At 38.4% G+C, this 17,438-nt stretch overlaps 1 protein-coding gene across 5 annotated transcripts in view; it reads right to left on the bottom strand.

Annotated features, from left to right (window-relative positions):
* Positions 1–15,963, bottom strand: part of LOC308408044 (uncharacterized protein) — a 32,285-nt gene extending 16,322 nt beyond the window's left edge. Inside the window, exons 1-7 of one of the 5 annotated variants that reach the window (XM_080900098.1) lie at positions 15,839–15,963; positions 12,490–12,574; positions 12,325–12,406; positions 11,082–12,243; positions 10,732–10,963; positions 10,271–10,567; positions 9,942–10,119 (exon numbers count right to left, since the gene is read on the bottom strand). In XM_080900098.1, the coding sequence (XP_080756224.1) occupies positions 9,942–10,119; positions 10,271–10,567; positions 10,732–10,963; positions 11,082–12,243; positions 12,325–12,373 (1,918 nt within the window). In that variant the 5' untranslated portion in view covers positions 12,374–12,406; positions 12,490–12,574; positions 15,839–15,963. The other 4 variants (XM_080900100.1, XM_080900099.1, XM_080900101.1 and 1 more) reach the window with 4 other exon arrangements.
* Between the last annotated feature and the right edge of the window lie 1,475 nt (positions 15,964–17,438).

Here is a 17,438-nt window from a genome sequence, read left to right as displayed (position 1 = left end):
GGCCACATCGAAAAGTTCTACGCGCTGCGCTGCCATGCTACTCCGTCTTTTTCACTTCCATTTCTGTGTTTGCGCGTGCGCAGTGTGAGAGTTTGCGTTGAAACCCTCACGAGGGGGCGACAGGATTTCAAACAGGTTTGATTTTCTTGTGACCATATGATTGCTGATCGGGAGCTGATCGTGAGGTTTTAATCGCTTCTCGTTATCCCATGTATACAACATGGGATGCATGACACACAAGTAAGGCCGAACTCGGGGCGATCCCCAAAACGGTCGCACGACTGAAAAATAGTCTCGAAATGGGCCAGTGTCTCAAAATCGCACAGTGTATGCCCAGCTTTAGGCAGTAGCTCATAATGTTATGCCTGATTGGTGTATTTACTAACAGCAACAGATTTACCAAGTTATTATCATAACTTTTTGAACCACTCTTTTTTTCTTTCTTTTTTAGCCAGACTGGTGTAATAATTTCCTTTTCTATTCATTTTGTAATTTTTCCAAGCAGGATATACTCATCCATCACAAGGCCCTGTCAAAATGGATGCATCTGATTTTTTTATTTTAAACAGTGCGATTTCTAATTTAACTATATTTTTTACAGCATTATTCTTAAGCATACGAATCCATCTAATCCAGGGGTGTCAAACTCAAATACACAGTGGGCCAAAATTCAAAACTGGAACAAAGTCGCGGGCTAACGTTAATATTTATTGAAATATATTTATTCCTCCAGATATAAGAATGAATCTTTTCTTATGGACTCAAACACGTTTTGCTGAAAAACTGAATATGGAACAAGCAAAGTTTAATACTAAACAATATATATATTAGCTGTATAATACCAGTAGGCCAGCTCTGATAGTAATTTGGTATGGCTTCGCGGGCCAAATGTAAGTAGGCTGCGGGCCAAATTTGGCCCGCGGGCCAAATTTGGCCCGCGGGCCAGAGTTTGACACCTATGATCTAATCCATCCATATGCACAAAGAATAAGATAAAATAACAATGAATGTAATGATTTTTAAATAATTATTGTAGGTTCTTTACCTTACAACATAAAGTGCGACAAGGCAACTATTGATGTAATTTGGCGCTATATATAAACAAAACTGAAATGAATTTAAATCTTATAGTTTTTTTTCCTGCAATGACTCCAGCACTAAGAAATTATTACAACAATGCAATTAAGTGTTATCTGTAAAATCAACTTTTGCTTTAGCTTTATTCCCACTGCACAAACCAAATTTTTCTTCTCAATAAAACCTTTGAGTAGCTGAGATACAAACAATATACTGCATACACTGTATATACTTTTTATTTAAATTAAGCAATTAGTCTAAGTAAAAATATAATAATCCTGTTATTGAAATTGGGTCAGTCTTCTTTTTGAGGTTCTCTTTTCTTACATCTCTGGGTTTTCAGCACTGCTGCTATTTTTAAGTCACCCGTTGGAAGACCACTTGCATGTTGACATTTGTGATATACAAATGTTTTAACTTGAACCCAGGTTCTAAACATTAATGTATTACAAATTCAGACTGTGACCATCAACACGCAGAGTTCTGGAATGAACTTAAATAATTGCACGCCATTATGTGCCAGTACACATTTTTTTTAAGCAACACAATCTTTGCTCGCTGCAAGTTATGCACTTCCACAAAATGAAAATCAAATTAAAGGATAACTGTAATATGGTTGGGTGATTTCCTCCACAGTCCAGATGCCATACTGTTGCTTTCGGCATTGCTAATGGCCAGTAGCATACCCTCAATAATGCACACTGTGTAGCCCAAGCAGGAGAAGAGGGCACAGGTGAAAGAGAAACACACACACCAGGAGTACATTTTTGGTCCAGCTTGTGTTTTGTGTGTAAAATATTTCATCTGTCACACTTTCATTCTTCAACTGCCTAGTCCTAGACAGCTGAGTCCAGCAGTCGAAAAATACAGATCTTTTCTCATTTGATGATGATGGTTGAGCTTCATTGCTTCAGTGACTTCAAAGCAGCACAGAAGTCCAGACATGTACCTGTTTGTGTGCACCCAAGCATGCTCAGATACCTGTGTTGCAAGTGTCGGCTATATGTGGAGGTGCAAAATGAACCAAGAGCGAGGCAGACTCAATTTTTTATGAATCTTATAATAATGATAATTTAATGCATTACTTGGGAAATGAGATCTGTGAAAAAATGCCTTGACCTGAGAGCTATAGCTGCTCACTTTGCCCATAGGTGATCTCTGACATCCATCACCATAACCCTATACTGCTGACATACTGGACAAAGAACTGGTAAGGAGTACAGATGCACAAGTGCTAGGGAACTAAATGGGACTGAAAATAGCATCCGCATGGGAAGACGTCTGGATATGGGTCGGATGATGATCTTGAAAATGTGTTTCAGTCTTTAAAAAAACCTGTTGAGGCCTCAAAATTAATTTAGTTTCTAGCACCTTGTTGGGAGAACATCCAAGAGGAGTTGAAACTTTCAGAAATGGCGACAGTGATGAGTTCTCCAATGTGTTAAAAACTGTGTGGCAAATGATTGAACAAATTATGAACCAAATGCAAAGATTGGAGATTTTCTCATTTACAATACATATAACTGAAAAGTTCAGAGAAAATCTTTGTACACAGGGGACAAATCTAAAAACCAATACTAATCTTCAGATCCTCTGGCTGCCTGGATCAAAAATATTCCATAGTGCAAAATATTGTGATCAGAGTCACACCCAAATTGCAAGCAAACATATTCTGACCCTGCATTAACAAATACGAAAAAATAAAATAAAAAAATTCTAACTTAAAAAAAATAAAAAATAAATGTGAATCATGGAATTGACATGCTTTGGACGAAGAAATAGAGCATCCATTAGAACTGTCATATTTATCAATGGTCAGCTTCTACTTAAAGGGTAAATTGGTGCACAATGGGTGGCTAACTTACACATCTGTGACCGATATTTGAAAGTTCTGCAGCAACATATACTGCTTGAGGCTTGCTCATTGCAGTAAGACATTACCAAGTCACATTATGCAAGTACTACAACAGCATGTCTCCTCTGCAGTGTGGCAGCTTAAAAAAAATTAAAAGATCAAATGATTTTCCCTTAGTTTCCAGTTTTAAAATCAAATATTTTTTCTCAACTTCAAATAAATTAGATTAAAGAAGAATCACAACGTTTTTGGAAATGACACTACCCTAATTTGATTTTATGAGGCGAGAAACATAATTAAGTTGGACCCAGAAGAAAATTTAAACTGTAAACCTCCTCCTCACATCTTTAAGACTCACTGAGAGTAGAATTTCAGTAATTTAATACATTTATAATCAAGTTGTGTTTTAATGATGAATAACATGCTGGGCTATTTTTCAATCAAGCTATTCCCTTCTGGTCATTAAACTTTTTTTTTTAAAACTAAGACGGCATAATGTTACTGATCTTTTCACGTTCCCAACACAAAATCAAAATAGGGGTAAAGTAGGTTGAGAGCACTTCACACCAAATTTCACTGAACAAAAAAACCCCAAAACCCAAAAGAGTTTAAAAATGTTTGTAAGCTGCGTTTCTAAATATCTCCTTTCATAAATAAGAGATTATTCAGCACTGTTCTGCTATACATACTTACACACACACACACACACACACACACACACACACACACACACACACACACACACACACACACACACACACACACACACACACACACCCCTTCAGGAGAAAATAGTGAACGCTTCAAACACTGCAACTATAGGTATGCTAGCACATATGTTTGTTTTTTGATGGAAAAAAATCATTTAATTTCTTCAAAATGATACTACTTAGAATAATATTCAATAATAAATACTCTAGGTTACTAATTCTCTGCTATCACACAAGAATGTCAAGAAATCTCCACACTGAGCAGATGTCAAAAATGTGAACTACTCAGAACATCAGCAGTGTTCTTTCCATGGTTGCACATTATTTGTTTGGCCAGTAGAGGGTGCTTGTGTTTTACAATTAGGTTTGAGATGGTATTAAAAAGATTCGACTGTTGGAAAAAACACACTGAATATATACAGGCCTTTCGAAGCATGCAAGACAAAACTAAAGAGGTTTAAGATGCAGCCCCGAAAATAAAATAAAAATGAAAAAAAAAAACTTCAATCCGCTGAGGCAAAATTTCTCAAAATGGAATTTAACAATCAAGTATTTGTGCTCTGATTCAAATTAAATATAATACAGCCCCCTCTTTTCTTGGTGTAAACAATCAAACTAATCAAAAGTCTTTCCCTCAAAAGCTACACTACACACCATAAGGTTGCAGCTTGGTGCTCAACCTGAAAACAGTGAAGTCTATGAGGACATATAGCTATAATTTTCACACATGCAGCGCAGCTCCCAAACTTTTCTCGACACAGCCCAGCAGAGGTGGATGGGAGAATGCACATAAATGTCCAGCACAGCTGGATTGAACATAAATTTTCTTCAGCCTGCCAGCTCCCTTTCCAAAGTCTGTGTGATGTCTGATTGCAGGCAGGTGAAAATGGCACAGGCAACGATTAAATGCATTCACAGTTTGTGAGTGGGTGTCATGTTTGTGTACACCATTCCCAGGCAGCTCCTTCGTCCAAACCAAGCAGAATATTTTCAGAAGTGAGAAAGCATGAAGCAAACTATGACTATACATGAAGCCTGCTGAGTGCTACTTATGAATAAAGGATAACTTTGGATAATATTTGGACCTCGTTCTCCTGAAACTGTCTGGGCAACATGTGTGGTAATATCCTAAGAAATACTGTGGGGGAAAAATGCTTGCATGCCCGTATGTTATCCAGAAAATCATTCAGGTCTCATATGAAAGCATTTGTCATGTGCAAGCTCTATGAATACGAAATATCTGGTATTCATGCTTACTTCGTGACATGTGTTCAGAGGAGTGGGCTGAAAGTTGGATGCTGGTTTGGGAAGTTTGGAAAAGTAAGAAATATACTCTAAGCAAGAGCTTCACTCAGATAACGTCTGATACAATTCATTACCATCATCACAAAAATCATGACACCCATTGAATCACTCATCCATGAAAAGCTATAATTACTAATTAAAGGCTTCTCCAATCAGAAAGGTTATTCAGGGAAATATTATTACATACTCTTAAAGGTTACAAGTGTAAAGAATGGATGGAGACCACAGACCTTGTCCCTTCCTGCAACTCCAAACTGATCATAATCCAACAAGGCTTTGCATTTTCAGCTTCATTGGTTTTGTGTTTTGTCATGTGTGACAAGATGTGCTATGACACAAGTATGACAGGGACTACTGCAGCAGACCACTCAACTCCATCAGAGTTTTGAAAAGAAAAAAAAAAAAAAAAAGGCCAAATCCATTTGTACAAGAAAAATAAAGCAGGTAAAGAATTTTTTATCCAGATGCAGTCACTGCTCTAAATCAAGACTAATTACTGCAATGTACTATAGCATTTTTTGTCTTCATAGTCATAATTATCTTCAACTGAAAGAGTTCGATTTATTGTATGAATGTTGTTTTATTTATTGCTTATTTTCATAGTGTGTACTATTTTAGAGGCACCTACAGAAGTAGCACATCTATTCGATGTATTTTATAATTCAACAAGGAATTCCAATTCTAAACGTTTTAACTTAAGAAATATATGTTAAAATGGATTGTTATGCTTTGTTGTTTTCCCTGCCTACTGAGCAATGAACTTGAGACAGAACCTGTTGTAAATAGCAAACTTTTTGCGATGAATATGGTCTTAGGTCAAGTTGATCAAATGTGTAGCAACAGTGATAAACGCTGCTCAAGATAAATAAAAAAATAAAAAAATCATAGCTGGTCACATTTTGGTTCTGTATTGTTTCCTTTGGTGTTTTAAGAACTATTATTTTTTTCTATGAATGTATCTGTGTGAAAACAGACCCTTCAGACACCCAAACTACAGACCCTTTCTCTCTTTTTTTCCATTTTAACAATGCCATGCACTGACTTCCAGCAGTACAGAAAAACTTCTTTAAAGCATTTTGGCTCTAACACAGAACTTTCATCTCTTTCCAAAACAAAAATAAAAGAATTATCAATACACGAAGCAATACTACTGTTCAGCGTACAGACACTAGACTATTTCGCCTGCTTTTGAGAGTGTTTGTGAAACATTATACGGTTTAATTTGCTTGGTAGTGCACTATGCATTTTTCGGAGCAGTGCTAAAATTCCAAAGAAAAAATGGGATACGAATGACCACCTTTTTGGATTGGTGTATCTGAGAGCAAAAATGCTAAATTGCTGTTCCATGTACTGTATCACCAATAATGAAAACTAATGGGACACAGATGGAAAACCTATCTGATTTCATTTACTATCCAAAGGAAACCCCATCCATTCCATCACTGTTCTGCAACTATGAAGAGGTTCAACGTCCATGAACCATGCTTTCAGCTTTGCAATAACATGCTCTTTCCTTTGGTTGTTAGGTTACATGAAAGAGGTTACATCTTTCTGAAAGGTGCAGATGCTTATTGAGGGGACAGCTAGAAATGCAATTTGTTATATATACACTGATGTAAAAGAAATTCTGCATACCAAGTAGGAACAAAGAAAATTTTTTTGTCTTCTAATTTAGGAGTACCAATATAATTAATATGATTAGAAACCACAGCGAGAGATCCCTGAGAGTACTTTGATGGTGGGAAGGGGCAATCCTCAACAAGCTCCTCCTTACACAAAGGTAAAAGCCATATGAGTTCAACGTTCCATTTCTGAGTCGGCTCATGTTGCAGCAAATGAATTGTGCAGAATATCATCACATTAAGTGACACCACAGTTCAACAGGTCATAATTGACTGCTGCCATCACAATCACCCTGAGGAAAAACTGGTGAAAAATTATGTCTCAGCCTGCATCGCTGTCTGATCTCTATCCCACTGAGACACTGTGTGGCACAGAACAAAAGCTGGAGATATGACTCCGAACCATCAGCTTTTGCCAGAATTGTGCCAGTGATCACACAGCTCCACACATTCAGAGGCTCCATGAGGCATTAAGCAGTGGCTACCACCAGTGATCAACCAGGTTTCCGATGGGCTGCTGGGTAGCTACTGTAAATTGAGTTCATGTTTTCAAGAAACTTACTGTTTTGATCTCTTGAGTTGTTTTGTGTGTTTGTGCAAGTGTGTAGAGTAGACTTCCTTTGCCATCAGTATATAGCTTAAATTTCATGCTCCCATCTTTCTCCCTCTTTTACCTATTTATATCTTTCAAAATGTGAGAAAGACATGATATTGTTATCTTGTCATAACCAGACTATTTTAATCTCGACATTTGTTGTTTTCACCTTTGTGTTTTTTAGTCTGTTGAGTAATTTTGCAAAATTTTAATTTTGACAATCCAGTCAAGTTGGGCCAGAGCCCAAAGTTCACAAAATTATTAATTAATTATTGTTGTTAATGTGTATAAAATTGTAAAGAAATATGGTTTGTACATGTTTGAAAGAGCAAAAAAAAGAGTGTAGGGATTTAAATTTTTAAGTTAAATGTGGGATAACATGGCCTAAGTAAGGCTATTTAACACTATGAATGTACCAGGTTTAAAAAAATTAATTTAAAAAAAAAAAAAAAAAAAAAAAAAAAAGATGTACACCTCTTTCATTCCCAGTGTGTGTGTGTGTGTGTGTGCGTGTGTGTGTGTGCGTGTGCACGTGTGCGTGCATTGTGAAGTATTTTTTCTTCATTTGCAGCAGTGTGAAGACTTTTCTCAGAGGAATGGAGCCTTTTGCTGACAGTGGCCAGCTGACACTTCAAAATCTTCATGAATCCTTCAGTCCCCTCCTCCTCTTCCTCCTCCATACCAGCTGCAGCGTCTCTATTGATTCCAAATCCTATCCAACTTAAGGCTGGTGTGTCTGTGAAATGACTGATCCAAGAGTGTGTGCTTGTGGTTGTTTGTGTGTTGACGACTGAAGGCATTGGAAGTTGGAAAAATAAAGTTTTCCTTGAAATACCCAAAACGTTGCGTGACAGTGAGACAGAGAGGTTTTCAACTTGTGCATGTGTATTTAACACAAAGGGTAGATTATGCTCCAATGTTGACTGCCCACAAAATAAACCAGGAAGATGCTGCATGTTGGAGGAATCAGACCAATGTCTGAAAGCAAAATGCATCCTTATGGCAGGGTTGCTGGAATATTAGGGCACTTCTTTGAACAGACGATCAACTTTGAGAAAATTATACCATCTGGGCACTTGAGACATCATTATGAGGACTTCACAAAGCCAGTGTACTTGGTGGCATTGTGGAGCAGTGTGTGATTGATGGTTTAATGTGGTTTGGTGTGCAGGTGATTTAGTTTAATACATGTAAACCCAGGAATACCAAAAACCGGAATGTTTAATGTTATCTACGGTCAAACCAGCAGCAGGACAGCTGCAGCAGGTCTATACAGTGTTTGAACTGCGGTCTTGAAAAGAGGTCTGCTTTTTTACAGGAGTGGAAAACATGCATGTAATTTTAGATGAGTGTATCCTAACTTGTTAAATAGAAAAAAATCAACCCTTACATCCACCATCATATGTTGGCTGCAGTTGATTTGAGAAGAAGAACTTGTATAACTAGCGCTAAATTATTTCAGAAACCAAAACCTTTCATTACTTTGATTTAGTTTTGAACAAGTATTTTTTATCCATTTAAAATTTCTTTCTGTCTGTCTAAGACTTAACCTTGTTCAGAAAAAGTTCTGCATAAATAAAGTTTCTCATTATTATTCAATACTGAAAAAAACCTACTGAAAAAAGAAAGCCTCATATCAATTTTCATAAAAACAAGCTTTTGGGCAAAGACCTAAAGGAATGTCATATATAGTGTGGAATAAAATATATGCAATGTAGTGTTTAATGTATGTCGCAATGCACCATATTACTGTTATAAGTTGACGTCGGTCTTGTTGAATGCTGATTTTGGTAAGATGACTTATTGACCATTGCACTTGTCTTCTAACAATCTTCTAACTGAATATAAAGAACTAAAGATGTTTTATACACTAGCAAAATGTTGGAATAAATTAAAACAGAAATATATACTGATTTTGTGACTTTAAACTGACATTGGAGCCAAAATTTCACATGAATCCCTTGCATAGTTTTAAAATTGAGTATGCATTTTTTCTTTATATTCCCTTATATGTAACCATCAATCAATTACAGAATCATATATTGTGATTCTAAAAAATAAATCTCATAACAACGTCATTATACTGCATGGCCAGACATCTATAATGGAAACTTTCAGTTTCTGATGCTACAACTTGTTATAGTTGAATTTTAGAGAGTATAATGAAAACAGAATGCACGAAAATGCTTAAATTATTAAATAATGAGTAATGCTGTGAATATGGGAGCACCATGCTAGAGCTAAGCATTACTGTACGTTTTATGTGCTGTTTCGTCCATCAATTTAACATAGTATTTCTTAAGGAGCCCTTTGCATCACAATAGATATTTTGTTTGTAGAAATAGAGATCATCCCAACAATAACTTGGTTCCAGCTTGCATTCATAGTTTTACATTTGCAAAAGGTTTAGACAAAGATCAAAGCATTGTTTGAACACAGTCACCAAGCGCAGCTGTGTGTTGCTCATTTAGGGATTTTTGTTATGACACGGATTTTATATGCATGTGCTTCGGTAAGACTGGCATTCTGACTTGTCAAGATTGTTTCATGAGAACATCTGTGCTACTGCAACTGAACAGGGGAATTATAAAAGTGAAAATACTTACCCACTGCTGACCCCTGCTATGAACCAGGGAATAAGTAAAAATGTGTGTGTGCGCGCACATTGCGAATTCTACTGATTCAAAAGGGGAAGGTAAAGCTGTAATTCCAAAACAGGCACTTTGTGCATGATGTGTAAACTGCTTGAATGTGTGTGAGTATAGAATGATACATACACGCTGTGTGTAAGTTTGATGCTGGTGTGGAGGTAGCCTGAGCTTCTGTGAGACTGGGGTCACAGATGACAGGAGATGCAGCCGCCTCCTGCTCACCATCATCCTCCTTTTTCTCCTCCTCACCTCGCAGCTCAGCTTTTTCTGCTAGCCTCTTTGATGTCCGACTTGACCTTTGAGCCTATGATTGAAATGTTTACATAGGGTGAAAAAATATGATTTTTCAGTTGCTGAAACTAACTACCTGAAACTATAGAAATGAGCCCAAGATGAAAATCTTATTACCCACACACCTCAATACTCTTCTCAGTCTGAAAGCTAATTTTTCTTACCTTTGCAGCAGGTCTTGACATGGAAGCTTTTCTCTGTGCCCGTCCTTTGGATTTGGGCACCTTAGGGCCAGAGAGTGTCTTCATAGTGAAAGCAGCATGCTGAAGGATGCAGTCATTGCCACAGTAAACAGAATCTGGTAGTGCTTGTTTAGAGCAACCAGGTCCGATGCACAAGGGAAGAGAGCTATCCATCTCAGGCTCAGGTTGAGCTTCAGGTTGAGCATCAGGGTCTGGCCTTGCTTCAATAGCCTGCTCTTGCTCCTCCTCCTCTGTTTCCTCCTCTACCAGCACAGTCTGCTGAAAACAGATGTTCATCTTAAATTCAGAGAGCAAACTTTCTTCATGAAGATTATCTATCACACGTATGTGGTCACACAGGAATGAAAGAAAATGCTAAAGGTTTTGTAAATGAAGGCGATGGGCAGTGTAAAGATTGATGACAACCCAAATTAAATTCAAACCTTAACTGCTCGCTGGTCCTCTTGTGCTTCTTCAACAGCAGGACTTTGTGTCAAGCATTCAGGAAAGCTAAGCTCAGGGTCTGGCTGAGGGTGAGACTCAGACTGGCTTTGTTTCTTTATAGTGCAAGGCGGGCAGACGTACTCTTGCATACTCTGATGGCCTTGTGTCTCACTGACACCGACGCATTCACCGTGGAACCACTCCTGGCAGCTGTCACAGCAGATCATAAACCTTTAAAAAGCAGTGAATAGATAATAGGAAGTGAAAAATGGTACACAGCTGAACTATGCAAATCGTCCGAAAGAACAGCTCAGCCTAAGAAATCCAGTTACTACATGTAAACATGTACCTCTTATCTTGTTTCTGTCTGCAGATGCAGAACAGAGCATTTGAGTCATATCCTTCATTGTGTGATATCCTTGAAAACTCTTCTGTATTTTTAGCATCTTTCTTCTCCTCCTCCTCTGGCACTTCATCAAACTGACCGGGAGTTAGCTCAGGAATCTGATCAAAGTCACTGTCTATGATCATGCAGTCTGAGTTTGATTGCTGAGCAGGACTTAGGGCTGTATCAAAGAGAGCAGCCGAACCCTCTTTTTCAGGAGGACTTTGTGGATCAGTTTCTTTTTCCACTTCTTGTAAATGCTGTTGCTCAGTTAAATTAACCAGCACCACATCATCATCACTGTCCTTATCATCTGCAATGGTTGACTGAAACTCCACAGCCCTCCCCTTTCCTCTACCCCTCCCTCTACCTTTGCCCCTACCTCTTCCTCTACCTCTCCCCTTTCCTCTGGCCTTTCCCTTTCCTCCTTTCCCTCCTCTAGCTTTGGAGTCTTCCTGTCTGCTATTAGAAGCCAGCTGTTCCTTAATCTGTAACAAAGTCATTTCATCACTATCCTCTTCATGACTTGAGATTAAAACCACATCATGGATCTCTTCTCCCTCTGCATTGCCAGAAGCAACTGGCTGTGCAATCTCCATGTCATCAATGTTATCAGCCATCTCAGTTTCATCTATAGCCTGTGGATTAGGAGACTCAATGGCTTCAGTGGCTTCTAAAATGTCAGGAACCGCCAGTTCATCTGACATTGTTAGTGACAGGCCCTCACTGCCCCCAAGCAGTGTGAAGGCAGTGTGGAAAGCAGACCCAAAATCCTGCCATAAGCTGGGATCAAGGCTGCCTCCTGCGGAAGTTTCTGAACCAGTTTTGCTATTCTCAGAGACAGGTGAGGATGGGGCAGACCACTGAAGTTCATCAATAACACTCCTTGCTGTACGAGTAGCTTTCTGGGTGGTGGGGGTCTCTGTAGCGGTCTGGGCTGCTGTTTGATTGGTCCGACGATTTCTGCCTCGTCGAACAATTGGAGGACTGTAGGTTAGGTCTCCAACCTCCTCCATGAACTCCCTTCTTGCAATGGTTGTTCGTCGAAACCCCCAAGACTTTCTAACCTGTGACAAGGTCGGCCTAACACTTGACTCGGCCTCTTCTGAGGGCATCTGCCGTTCGTCTGCAGATAAACAGAAAGAAATTGATTTAACAAAAGCAACACCCACGTTTCACCTTTAGGCAACTGGCAGGCTGATTGTACCTGAATTATTATTATCATCAGCAACACTGCTGTTGTCCATCATGTCCATGCTGACATTTAAAGGAAGCCACGCTGTTCAAACCTACAAGATCCTTTTAGTTAGTGTCTGTAAACTATGTTCACAATTCACTAAGTTAAACAAGAAATAAAACAGAAAACACGTACCTGTGCAAACTGTATGCAGACAGCTGCAAACACCAAATGTGTTTAGGGTGTGTAAAGAGTCATCCCAATGTTTCTTGCTGTGAACCTGTAAAAATCATGGATGGAGAAAAAACCCAAACCAATCTACATTAGAGACAGGTGATTTAAAAAAATATACGCAAAAAACAATTTTGTTAAAAAGCTCAATTCCATTTGTTGCTTTGCAATGAAAGAGCACTGCAATAAACTCCACATCACATAGTTTATTCATTAGCACCACAAACAGTTTCAACACTGAGGATTTAAAAGGATTTCTGATAGCCTGTATTAACTTTAGCTCCTGGCCAGCTAATGGGCCTCTTTGACATGAACTCCTATTCAATACTCTGATTGCATCTTAATTTATGAAAGTGAGCAGTGGAAGCCTTACAAAGTCTCACCATGCAATGTTCATGTATAATTTTTAACACAAGTCTAAACCTCATGCAGTTGCCTTAAAAGAAAGGCAGTTACAAGATTGTGTTCATGCATCCATCTCCTTGAACTTCATGCATCTTGATTTGGAGCAACAACATGTGGGGAAAACCACTCTTCACCAATATTTGTCCACCTTGTAGTAACATTAAAATGCATGACATGTTGCTTAAACACAAATACTGTTTTTATGTGTATACACACTTCCAAGCTCACTTGCACAGTGGTCTCCATGACTGTTGTGGGTATGTCTGAACAAACCATGAGGGTCACCAATTTATGAATTGAAAAATGTTAGTCATGTAAAAGTTTTCCCATGACTCAATAAAAGACCTAATAGTGTATATAACTACCTTTAGTTGTATTTAGTGGAAGTAATTTTCTGTATGACTTTATCAGTTTCTCACATCATTGTGGAGAAACTTTAGACCTCTCTTCTTTATAATGTTTAAGTTCACAGGTTTACAGGCATTATTTAATGTACTGATCTCCTAAAGAACCGCCACAGCATTTCAGTCAAACTGAGGTCTGGATTTTGACTGGGCCATTGCAACACCATGTTTCTGAATTTCTTTTAACCATTCTGTTGTAGGTTTGCTGGTGTGTTTGGGGTCCTTGTCCCAATGACCCAATGTCAGCCAACCTTTTGATGACAAACAGAAGGCCTCAATTTTGAGTCCAGGTATGTGGTATATAGAAGAGTTCATGGTTGAGTCAATGACTGCAAGGTCCCCAGGTCCTATGGCTGCAAAACAACCCCAAATCCTCATCCCTCCAATGCTGTGATTCACAGTGGGTATGAGGAATTTGTGCTTACATGTCAGCATAGTCTTGGAGTTTGTTCTAATGCAATTTTGTAAACCTAAGCTTTGCTGCCATGACTTTTATAAAGAAAAGAGACTTTCTCTTGGCAACCCTTCCAAATAAGTCATTTCTTATTGTACTGTTATGAACATTTAACATATTGAGGCCTTTAGAGCATGAGATGTAGCTCTTTTTTTTTTTTCTTCAGGCATTGCTTGAGCATTTCTTTGAGTACGTCTTGATGTATGCTCAATCATCCAGAAAAAAAAGAAAGAAATGCTGACATTCAAAGGAAGCCACGCTGTTCAAACCCAGAAGAAATCCCAAACAGTTGTAGCGTTTTCAGTGGAAGATACGTTTCACTGAGTGAAGAAATGTTTTTCACATCCAGATGAACAGAATCAACATTTAGGATTTCTTTGAGCACTGACCTTAAAGTGATTTTGCATGGACATCCACTTCTGGTACTGTGTTAACATGATAATGATCAGTTAATCAAGTGTATGTTTTTTAGCACCACCTGGCTTCTCCTTACCCTCTTAATTTTTATGAAAACATTAAGGGAATACTTAGTTTTTCACAGGACTGTATAGAGTCCGCTTTCTTTTTCACATGACTGCATTTCATGCCTGAAATGAGCATTTGTTCACTGTACACTTAGTTACATGGATCTCTCCAACATCAGACACTTTCAAAACCCCTTTGAAAACCCTTTATTTCCTTTGGCTTTAAACCAGACTGAGTTACTTTTTTATCTGTCCTGCTTTCATCATGTTTTTTCCACTTTGTGTTTTCTTTTTTCAATCTCTTACCCATATCCCATAACCACATCATTTTCTGGAACTTTGGTCAGCAAGTGTTTTTAAAATGTGCTTAGAAATAAATCTGACTTCACAACTTACAGTCAGCCAATCAAATCATCCTATAGTTTAACTGTGAAACAATTGGATTTGATTTTTTAACAATGCCAACATTGGGCTTAATCCATCTGATGCGCAAAGATGTCAGTACATTTACTCAAGCACCGTACAAGTGCTTTCTTTGCACTGCATTTAAGTGTTTTCCACTTCTGAATTGGGTGTATGTGGAAAATGTACATGAAATAATGATATTTTACAATTCAGCTTAAATACAATTTGTAGCAAAATCTGTACTTTTTGCTCAAGTAGGTTTGTTGGAAGGTTACAGATACCTTTAAGCTAAGATAAGGTAAGATTAAACCACATAACACACAATCATGTTAACAATATCTTTGAATCATTTTCGGAGTTTTAAATAGAAACAAACTGCATATTAATAACTATATAATTTAACAAACTGTAGGATACAGTTATAAAAAGAGGGGTGAAATGTTGTTTAATGTGTATAATTTATCACGTTACCCTTTGTACTTTTGAGGATTTAACTTGTATTAAGTCTTCCCATACTGCCACAGTAAAGGAAAAGATGTTTGCACTTTTCACAGCACTGCACGTCTGTAAACACGTGCTGTGTCCCTGTTTTGCTTCGTAGACAAATTACTTTGTTGAGTTTAAAATTCAGCTCGGCTGTAGTCTGCATTAACAGTTTATGAGATGCAACTCGCAGAGACGTTTATGGTGATGAAAGTCACAGTTCATTTTCTCACTGTGGTTAATTTCTGAGCTCTACTTGCTGCTAATGTTACCCGGTGCAACCAGCTGCTGTGTTCACTGATGCTTCACATTGCAAAACTGGCCTGCTAGGAGCGATACGTTTATGCAAAAACTCAGCAAAGTGTGGCTGGGAAGTCCATAATGTTTCTGTACTCCAAATGAAACCACAGCACGTACTAATTTAACTGCCACACCTAATTCAGTTGTAAAACCGCAAACGAAACGTCCTTGCCCTGAAACCCCGCAAACACTCACAAGTTATTCCATAAAGGTAAAAGAGAGGCGTCTTCTATGTGGTGGCGACGACATTGTTCTCTGCAGCTAGCGTAGCTAAAGCTAAACTTAAGCTTCTAAATCACCTGTTAATAAATACTCTACGCAGCAGCGCTACGTCTCACTAGCGATACCGACTACGGAATTAAATGCTGAACGCCCGTACACAGACACGGAAATCATACCTTCGATGTAATTTATATATTTTTCCAGCTATGGTTTGAGTCGCTCGGCAACCTAGCTAGCACCCACAGTACAGCCTTCCATTTTCTGGACCTTGCTGCAACATACTCTCGCGAGAAGTATTCGCATGGAGAGCGACGTGGTTTCTTCTTCGTCAGACCACGTGACTTTCGCGCATTGCTTTGTGGGTACCCGTGGCAACAAAATCAAAACACTGCATCAAGCGCTAGTATTTACAGCACCGGTAATCATTAATTCTGCGGTTTTAATCCCTACTTGCATTTTATTTGCCCCAAAACAGTTATGTACAAAACGACGGAGAACACGACAGGTCCGTACAAAGACAGACTTGACGAAAAGGCAAAAAAAAGGACAACGAAAAAAATCAAATGAGTGAAAGGGTTAGACGCATACGAGCATACAGAGTGGAGTAAGGACGTTAGCGTGCTGCCCGACTTTCATCACGCACATATTTATTATTATATGGTCCTAAGTTTTAGTGCATACACTCACAAAATGTTTAGTAACTTCAGATCCCTGCAACAAGCCCAGGTCCAGTTGACTTTGGTGATTTGGACTATTCCATTTCACAGGTGTTGTTAATTTCTTTCCCTTTATCTCATGTACAGGCCAACGCAATCTATTTATTGTTTCAGGTTGTAGTATTACACAACGTTTTCAGATCTAATAGAAAAAATTTTGAGTGTGTCGTAATTCATTCAATTTATTGTCTTTAATAACTGGCATTATTGTTTCTTTCTATTATAGAATCTTACAAGAAAGAGGCAAAATTGTATTCCATTGTGCTTTATTAGCTGCTTCGGTAAAATAACAAATCAACAATGCAAAAAAACCCATTGCAAAACAACATACTGGAAAACAGTTATTCATCACTTGATTGCTTCAATACAACACCTGGGCACATATATGCGGGACTTTTCCATATTTTTTGCATACTTTTTTTTGTTTTGATATCGCTCTCTCTCTTAACCGATCAAATATCGCTGTGGTAGCAGCTTTACACTCGGTATGACCCAGGTTGATAGAGGGTGCCCAGTCTGGATCGCATTCCAGCATTTTGTAGGGTGGTTTTCCTACAAAACACAACAAACATTATCCCGCAAAGCCACAGTGAACGCAGCATAGGGTGGAAATTAGTGATGTGCGATACCACTTATTTCCTTTCCTTTCCGATCCGATACCAAGTAATATTCAGGGTGGTATCGACGATACTAATCCGATACCGATACTTTGTACAAAAACTTATTTTATTTATTGTATCTCAAATTATAGCATCATAATGATTGCAGGACATCAGATTACTTGTTCTTATCACTTAATAATGCAGAGTTCATCATATAGAAATAAAAAACCTGAAGTTGTGCGCTATTTGAACACCTTGCCTGCCAGCAGGACTAAAGAACTCCGTGAGAGACATCTGTCTCGCCCTAGCAGCACCTGTCCCTGTCCTCCTCTTCAGTTCACCTCAACATACGCTCGTCATATTCTGTGATATGATTTACTCTGAGGTGTTTGACAAGGTGTTGTGATGTTGCCACAACCACAACCATACATGCCAACCCTCCCAATTTTTCCGGGAGA

This window comes from Rhamphochromis sp. 'chilingali', assembly GCF_963969265.1.
Source record: "Rhamphochromis sp. 'chilingali' genome assembly, chromosome: 12".
Taxonomy (NCBI): domain Eukaryota; kingdom Metazoa; phylum Chordata; class Actinopteri; order Cichliformes; family Cichlidae; genus Rhamphochromis; species Rhamphochromis sp. 'chilingali'.
Note: the sequence above shows the minus strand (reverse complement) of the source record. Positions and strands in the feature narration are given on the sequence as shown.